Source organism: Echiichthys vipera (assembly GCF_963691815.1).
Source record: "Echiichthys vipera genome assembly, chromosome: 6".
Classification (NCBI taxonomy): Eukaryota; Metazoa; Chordata; class Actinopteri; order Perciformes; family Trachinidae; genus Echiichthys; species Echiichthys vipera.
This window is the reverse complement of record NC_139831.1, coordinates 807792-817162: the sequence shown is the minus strand read 5'-3', so window position 1 is coordinate 817162 and position 9371 is coordinate 807792. Positions and strand designations below refer to the sequence as shown.

At 47.3% G+C, this 9371-nt stretch overlaps 1 protein-coding gene across 1 annotated transcript; it reads right to left on the bottom strand.

Moving 5' to 3' along the window:
• Positions 1-238: 238 nt before the first annotated feature.
• LOC310948202 (nuclear factor 7, ovary-like) lies at positions 239-1759 on the bottom strand. The gene has a single exon (XM_083915247.1). It carries the CDS (start codon positions 1745-1747, stop codon positions 362-364), a length of 1386 nt encoding a protein of 461 aa, XP_083771373.1. The 5' UTR covers positions 1748-1759; the 3' UTR covers positions 239-361.
• Between the last annotated feature and the right edge of the window lie 7612 nt (positions 1760-9371).

Here is a 9371-nt window from a genome sequence, read left to right as displayed (position 1 = left end):
CATCGTCATCTTCGTCGTCGTCATCGTCATCATCATCATCATCGTCATCGTCATCTTCGTCGTCATCATTGTTGTCGTCGTCATCGTCATCATCATCATCGTCGTCATCGTCATCTTCGTCGTCATCATTGTTGTCGTCGTCATCATCATCATCATCGTCGTCATCATCATCATCGTCGTCATCGTCATCATCATCATCGTCGTCATCGTCATCATCATCGTCGTCGTCATCTTCGTCGTCATCGTCATCATCATCGTCGTCGTCATCTTCGTCGTCGTCATCGTCATCATCATCGTCGTCATCATCTTCGTCGTCGTCATCGTCGTCGTCAGGACAACATGGTCACAAGATCTTCTTCTTCTAGTTCTGTTGTTCTACACTCACAGAGACCTTCACTGGTAAAACCTTCACTTCTTCATTAGTGCCGATGAGTGGAAACAGCCTCTCAGTGAAAGTGTGTGTGAAGGTGTGTATGTGTGTGTTGGTGTCAGGATCAGAGAACCACAGTTTTCCTCTGTTCCAGTCCAGGTTCACTCTGATCCTCTGGAACCACTTCTTTAACCGGAGAACAGTGTTTGGATCTGATGGGGAGAGTGTTTCGTATTCACCTTTATGGAACCAAAGTCTCCATGATCCAGACCGTATTACTCCCTTCCTCTGGACAGACTCTGATGACACTCCCAGTCCCCACTTCTCACTGTCTCCAACCTCGACCTCCCAGCTGTGAGTCCCTGAGTCAAAGCCCTCAGAGCCCAGGACACACCTGTTATAATCAAACCTCTCTGGATTATCAGGAAGCTGCTGTTCCTCTCCTCGTCTCACTCTGGTCAGATCTTCAGACAGGATGAGGTCTGGATAAGCAGTGTTTGGGTCCAGAACCACAGGAGTGTAGGAGACCATGTCCTTCATCTTGTTCCAGATGTTGAAGGTCAGGTTGCCCAGGTGTTTGGCCTCGTCTATCAGCGCTCCTGAGAGCAGCCGTGGATCCTCCAGCAGGGGGCGCTGCTGGACTCGCTCCACTGCAGCCTTGTAGTTGTGCAGGAATGAGACGTCTCCAGCTCTCAGCTCCTCCTCTGTGGCTCTGACTGTGTCTGAAAGAGCTGCTATCTCTCTGCTCACAGCCTCCGTCTTCTCCTTCATCCTCCGACTCTTCTGCTCCTCTTCCTCCCTCAGTGCAGCCATCCTGGCCTCCTCTTCCTCTTCTAGAAACTGGTGAAGCTTCTTAAACTGCTCCTTAATCTGCGTCTCTGTGCGTCGGGCCTGGACCTTCACGTGTTCTGCTGTTCGATCACACTCGTCTTTAACTCGTTCAAAAACCTTTAACTTCCTCTTTAAGGGCTTCAGAGTTTCCTGAAGCTCCTTCTTGTGTTGTCGTGCAGCTTCATCGATGGGTCTGAATCTGTGGCCGGTGTGTTTTTCTGAGTCTCTGCAGACGAGACACACCGGCTGCTGATGGTCCAGACAGAAGAGTTTGAGTTTCTCAGAGTGCAGACTGCAGAGAGCCTCTGAAGACCTCTGATCTCTCTCCTGCAGGAAACTCTCACACAGGTTCTTTAAAGACAAGTTAGGGAACGGCTCCTTTGAAGATCTTCTCTTACAAACTGGACACTCTCGTGTTGGTTTGCCTCTCCACCAGCTCTGCACACAGTCTCTACAGAAGCTGTGGCTGCATGACAGAACAACAGGGTCTTTAAAGACTTCATGACAGACAGAACAGCAGAGATCTGCCTCTAATTTTGAAGCCATTTTGTCTCTGAGTGAAGCAGCAAACACAGACGGCTCAGCCACTCCCTGTTCCCTGAAACTTACGTTCACTTTGAGTCTCTGTTCTTTAAAACTCTCGTTCAGTTTGTGGATTCAGCAGCTGGTTGGAGTGGTAGTGTCCCAGTGTTCCCAGTGTTCCCTCCTGTAGACGTCCTCTCTCAGTGGAAGTGCTGGTTTTAGTCTGAAGGTGAATCTATCGTCCGTCTCTCAGTCTGTGTGTGTGTGTGTGTGTGTGTGTGTGTGTGTGTGTTGCTGTCGTCTCAGCGAGGCAGAGTAACAACCTGTTCTCCTGGTTGGTGAGTCAGCTGATGGGTGGAGTTTTATGCAGTTGTCCCCATTTGACTCTGTATGCAAGTAGGTCATTCACACAAGACTGTGAGTTTCAGATGTGTATTAATGTGGATGGAAAAGTAAAACAGTCCATATGAACAAAATAGATTATTTTTGAGTTTGCGACGGACGGTTCCCTGCAGAAGTTCAGCACGTTGAACTCTGGGCTGCGGCTGCTTCATCCCCCGACCATGCGGCGGTCTATTCAGAGGATGGTTGATGAGGTTCAAAGCAGCTGTGCTCAACATTCAGATCCTTAATGAAGCAGGAAACCAGTGTTTTCTATGTAAAGATACAGTGGAGTCACCTTTCACCTTTAAACTGGGATTCGTCAGTCGATATGTTCAGCTGATATTTCCTGATCCAATCATAAACGACGTGACGCTACCATCGGTTCGTGAAATACTGTCCTGGAGCCTCGTAGTTTCCGCCGACACTTCCTGAATGATTGGTTCATTAGTCCAAAACATCATCACTTGTGTACCATATTCTCTTAGGGCGTTTCGGCCTTCTCTCACAAGACGCCCTCTTCCGTGGCTGGCCCACCACAGGCTGATCAAACCTGGGCGTGTGTCACACTCGAGGCATCCTGTGGCCATCTGGCAGCCCAAACGGTCTCCTTTCTCTTCAGCCACAACCAAAGACGGCTCCTTTCGGCAACACTGGCTAACTCCTTGATGGTCTTCCGTTGAGTCTGCCCTCTGATGCCGACCTCCTTCAGCAGCCTTATTGTAGAACTGGCTACAAATCCCCTACAGCCGTCCTCAAATGGGCGCACCTTAACGCTCCAGCCCCGATCCTCTGCATCAGCTGCTAAGTTGGCATACCGCAGGCTCTGTCTTGCGTATGCTTCATCGATGGCCTCCTCCCACGGTACTGTCAATTAAATGATGACGACACGTTGACAGGATTTGGAGCAGAGGACCAGGTCTGTGCGCAGGTTGGTCACTGCAATTTCCGGTGGGAAGGTAAGCCTCTGGCCTAGGTCAGATGTAAATTAGTTAGAGAGGGTATGTTGATCATATGTTGCTCTAATGATGAAACTAACACAGTGGGCCTCCATGCTCCACATTTCACTCCAGGTGATTTTCCTCCTCTCCACACCTTCCCGTTTCATCCAGAGGCCTTGCTTGGATTGAGAGACTGCAGTGGCACGCCTGGCTACTTCTTCCGGGTGGCGCACCACCTCCACCACCAGCTGCCGACGTTCAGAAGGAGTTGCCTTCTGCCATGTGGATTTCGTTGTTCGTAGTCCTGGGCCCTGTCTTCCTTCTTGAACTTTTCCCACTATGTGTCGGTGTCTTAGAGCAACCTTCAAGACAAGACAAAAGAAAGGCCAAGAGCCTGTCTTTGAACACAAGGCTCTTTGCCGAGACAAAGGGCGGTTAGGTGAACACTGTTGCCCCTCATCTCACACCTGGGTGTGAAAACCACCCAGAGAGACCAGTTTCAGCTCCCATTGGTCAAGTCTGACCTATGACTGATGACATCACCAGGTTGAACCACCTCGAGTAAACAGGGGATCGGTACAAAGGTGTGAGTGCCTGCCTCTCCCCGTTAACTACTGGGTGCACATCGTACACACCGACTACCACTCTTTAAACTGCAACTTCAGATTGCAAAGATTCAAACAACCTGTTAACATGCTGTCTTTGTTCAAAAGGAACAAAGGAATGCATTCCTCCTTGCGTGCACCATCCACTCACTCAAACACACACACACTTTGTCTTGATTATTTGGGTTCTTGGTGCCCCGTGTGAGGCGGCCCTACACTCGTGTTTGGCTTTTACGATGTCCCCATCTTGGTTTTTTGAAACCACAAGTATTCAAATCTGGATGAGAGGGTGGAGCTAAGTTACCCACTAGTGCTAGCTCAGTTAGCAAAGTACAAAACTAAACAGCTGAATCCTTTGTGTCTTTTAGTTCAACCAATCGCTAAAGACATTTTTAGAAAGTGACCAAAATGTTACAGTAAAGTGAAAACACACTGTGAGGGGGTCAAAGTCCTGAGACTTTAACACAAACAAACAAAAACAAGTACACTTGATATGTTTTAATGTCCACAGTTGCCGTGGATACACATTACTAAATCTCTGTCCTGATTGACAGGTGGCTGTGTAGCCCCGCCCTAAAGCATCCCCTGTTTATGGTCTATTTGACTCTAAATGGACCATCATTGACTAAATGAACTTCATGCTGTAGTGAAGAAGACTTGAAACTAGAGACTGAGACATGAACTCATGACATGTACTCCTACAAGTACCTGGGTGTGGTGCTGGATAATAAACTGGAGTGGACCACAAACACACAGGCGGTCTACAAGAAGGGCCTGAGCCGGCTTCACTTCCTGAGGAGGCTCAGGTCCTTCAATGTCTGCAACCGGATGCTTCAGATGTTTTATCAGTCTGTTGTCGCGAGCATCATCTTCTTCTTCTTCTGTGGTGTCCTGGGGTGCGGGCATCAAAGCAAAAGACGCGAACAAACTGAATAAACTCATAAAGAAGGCTGGGTCTGTTGTCGGCTCTAAGCTCGTCACCTTGGAGGAGGTGGTGGAGCACAGGATGCAAAACTGCTGGTGATCATAGACAATGTTTCCCATCCCCTCCATAAAACCCTGGACAAGCTTCAGAGCAGCTTCAGCAGCAGACTCATTCAACCTCACTGCTTAAGGAACGGCACAGGAAACAGTTCCTACCTGCTGTTTAAGGAACGCCACAGGAAACAGTTCCTACCTGCTGCTTAAAGAACGGAACAGGAAACAGTTCCTACCTGCTGCTTAAAGAACGACACAGGAAACAGTTCCTACCTGCTGCTTAAAGAACGCCACAGGAAACAGTTCCTACCTGCTGCTTAAAGAACGGAACAGGAAACAGTTCCTACCTGCTGCTTAAAGAACGGCACAGGAAACAGTTCCTACCTGCTGCTTAAAGAACGGAACAGGAAACAGTTCCTACCTGCTGCTTAAAGATCGCCACAGGAAACAGTTCCTACCTGCTGCTTAAAGAACGCCACAGGAAACAGTTCCTACCTGCTGCTTAAAGAACGCCACAGGAAACAGTTCCTACCTGCTGTTTAAGGAACGCCACAGGAAACAGTTCCTACCTGCTGCCTTAAAGAACGCCACAGGAAACAGTTCCTACCTGCTGTTTAAGGAACGCCACAGGAAACAGTTCCTACCTGCTGCCTTAAAGAACGCCACAGGAAACAGTTCCTACCTGCTGTTTAAGGAACGCCACAGGAAACAGTTCCTACCTGCTGTTTAAGGAACGGCACAGGAAATCATTCCTACCTGCTGCCGTCAGACTTTACAACGCTGCACAACAAACTCTCACTACTCGAAGTGACCTATCACTGACATGCACCTTATCCCACTTGCACATTAAAATCCACATTGCACATTTTAACATAGTGTTTTATCTGCAATACTGTACTTCTATTTTATTCTATTTTATTGTTGTTCATATTTTGTATTTTATATTTTATCTTATTTTAGTACTTTTGATTGCTCTGTACCGCTGCTACGATGACGTCATTTCCCCTTGGGGATTTATAAAGTTATCTATCTATCTATCTATCTATCTATCTATCTATCTATCTATCTATCTATCTATCTATCTATCTATCTATCTAACTCATTAGGAAAATGTTTACTGAGGGAATAATCCAAGAGAGGAGTTTAGGCTCATTTTCTCATTGACTTCTATACAATCACACTTCTTTATGGAGCTTTAAGGTACTTCATCATGGATATGTCCATCTTTATGATACAGTTTTTGGATGAGAGTAGATTTTAGGGGGCATCTTCTCCCATCTTAGTCTGAAAACCCACCTGGGTGAAACTAAACACGTTCTCTCCTCACAGAAGGAAATCGAGGATCTGAAATCCCAGCTGAGAAACATCAACATGGAGACTCCAAATCATCAGCAGACCATGAACACCAAGCAGCTGCAGGTCAGACTGGAGCAGACAAAGAAAGAGAACATGGCCTTACAACAGGAAGTGGAGGAGATGAAAGGGCAGCTCCGCGCTGAACGACAGCTGTGTGCATCGGCTGAGAGCAACCTTCAGACGATGTCTCATTGGCACAAAGTGCAGCTCTTGGATACAGAGATCGCAGAGTTCGAGGCTCGCTCGAAAGCAGAGCAGCTGGAGAAAGATCTTGCGTCTGAGAGGGCCGAAGCTCAAACGCTGCAGAAGAAACTGAGCGAGACGGAAGAAGAAGCTCGGAGGGCGGTGGAAAGATGCCGGGCTTCTCATCGAGCCCAGCTGGACGAGCACAGGGCGAACGTCACCAAGATCATCGCCACCCTGAAAAGGGTAAAGGGCGGGCTGGAGGCCGAGCACCGCCGCTTGAAGCAGGAGATCGCCTCCCTCCAGGAATCCAACGCCTCCCGCCAACAGAAACATGAGGATTATAAACTCGTGGCTGCTCTGATGGAGACCAAGCAGCTGAAATGACCAGCGAGAGAAGTCGTGACACCGGGAAAAGCTGGAAAAGTGGGGGTCCAGGAAAAAGAGGACAAGGAAAAGTTCAATTAAACGTTTTAAACAGCATTAGTATCTTTGCGGGGGGTATGCTAATGATGGTAGAGGCACTTATTGAAGAGGTCCAAGTGTCCTGGAAGACTTTGAAGTCTCGGACAAATGGGAGAAAAACCACTCAATAGTTTATTGAGCTTAAAAACTTTTGATAGGAAGCTAAAGAACGACACCATCTAAGCAGCATACGTTTATAACTTGTTTAAAAGTTAGCTAGCGTTTGATGGATTTAGATTTATCGTCACCACTCGTATCTCAGGGTTTTTTGTAATTGGATTGGAGGATTTTCACATTCTTTATTAATTGGTTGTCTCTCCACATTGTCATCTGTTGCATGTCTTGAGGCTGGTCTCAACATTTCAGAGAGCCAGGATTTCACATCCTCAACAAATCCTTTGTTGTATTTATTGATGCTTGCAAACCAGACTGTTTGTTTTTCCTTTTCAACGTCAGGTATTATTTCCATCAGTGATGCATGCAGGGAAGTTGCTTCCCTGTGCAATTGCATCTAAGGGCGTGATCACACTGTCCTTTTGGCCGCGGCCAAAACCGGTTTTTCAGCTAAAGCCTAGTACCTTTAAGCCATGCGAGTGCAACCGCTCCGCGCTCAACTGCGGCCAGCGGACCGTCCACGGCCCGCTTGAAAGAGGTGGGCTTTAGCGGAGCCGTTTGCACATGTACGAGCACGAGCGTGCGCATGTGTACGAGCACGAGCACGAGCCCTACGGCAGTAGCGTTATGTGCGCCTGTTCGGACATGTAAATAGAAGGAGGGACCATGCGCGGACATTTAACAACAACAACAATGGCGGTGAAAGGTTCACGTTGGTGTGGTGCGGCGGTGGAGTGTTTACTGCAGATTTGGTCGATGAAAATATTCAAAAACAGTCGACAAGACGCACAAAAACTCTGAGGTCTGTGGAAAGATTTGTAAACAAAGCCACACACACGCGATCAATGCGTGTGACGTGTTACGGTGTGATGACGTATGGACAGCAAGAAGCATTGGCCGAGGCCCAGGTAGTGTGAGTACAAACGGGGCTTGGGCGCGGGGGGGAGAGGGAGGGGGGACAAGTACCCTAAAGTCCGGGTCGTGGTCCGGGAGGACAGTGTGAGCAGGCCCTAAATGTCCAGTTGACTTTGCACCTGTGAAACATTGTCATCGTTCTCCATAAGCTCCTTTAAAGCTTTGATGACACCTTTTATTCGCTTCACTCTTGCTTGTCGTTCCTTTTGAAACGTCTCAATTTTACACACCAAACCCTTTTCAGAGAGAATGATTTTCCTTTTGACAATTTCATTGTTATCAGTTTCGTTTGAGCCAATCTTCGACCCATTCACATGTGAACCAGCCTTTGATCCACTCATGTTGACATCCAGCATAAAACATTCAAAGGGCTGGCGTCACAATCCACCTCCAACTTGATTCCATCACAAATCTGACTACACACATGAACAATCCAATACTGACATGAAGTCCACAGTCCACACTAGTTTCAGCTTGAGCATCACCAGTCAATGCATGAAACATCCAACTTCACTCCTTTAATGTGCACAAAACAAGCGATCCACTTTACCACAGGGTCGTTCAATCCTTGAGCATCACGGCAAGAATGACATCAAACAGCAGTCGCAGCATCCGTGTGCATCCAATATGCATTAGCAACCAGCATCAAGTGCATCCAGGCGAGGCTTAAACTTTGCAGTATTGAGAAGCTGATTTCAACACACCGTGGCTTGCGCTGCGCTTCCGTCACTTCATTCAGATTTACTCACGGTCACCGTGGAAAGTGGCTGAGTGGTCCATTGTTTTAAGTGCATCCATCCAGCTGAGCATCAACCGTTGTCGGATATGCAGCCGGTTTTCTGTTGACTTTGTATCGTGACCATCGAAAAACCAAATGAGTCACTGAGAGGGGAACACAGGGATCTGTCCGACGCGCTTTATCCAAAGAGGAAACGTGAAGCCGTCACTGCAGTTTGTGGGTGTTTGTACTTTGCACAGTTTGAGGATAAACTTGCAGCAACTGACTTTATGATTGTAAGAAGTTTTAGCGGTCAACAGAAATGTGAGCACCCTGCCTCTCCACTCTCATGTGCATCAAGCAAACAATTCCCCAGTGAGACGCAGGTGGCATTCATCAAGCATTCAGTCAGCTCCAGTGACACACACACACACACACACCCTTGACTCCGCCCCCACATAGACACACCTCCAGACACACATTACCTCCTAGTGACAGTAACACATCCATGCCGCTACAGTGCATAGAATGATAAAAAATGAGGTAGCTAAATATCTATATAGTTATATTTCTAGAATACTGAACACACACAGCTGCTCCACAAGGAGAAGTGCGACTGATTTAGTGGTGTTTACATTTAAAAGTTGCTCTTTTTTATATTCAGCGGCAGTTTTATGGAATGGGTGACCGACCGATCTGAAGACAACGGGTTCTCTAGTGAGTTTCAAACATGGTTGAGTGTCAGACAGTCATAAGATGGTGCTATGTGTGTATGTGTGTATGTTTGTATGTGTTTGATTGAATTGTGTTGTTTCATTTCCTTCCTACACTATCATATACATTGCATTTGACACACACGCACACTCTCACACATCACTCTCACACACACGCTTACAAATGCAAACACTACGAAGGGACCGCAATGGAAATAAGCCCTTGGGCTTTTTTGTGTTCTCCTTTTGTCCTGATGCACTTTTGTATTCCTGCCCTTG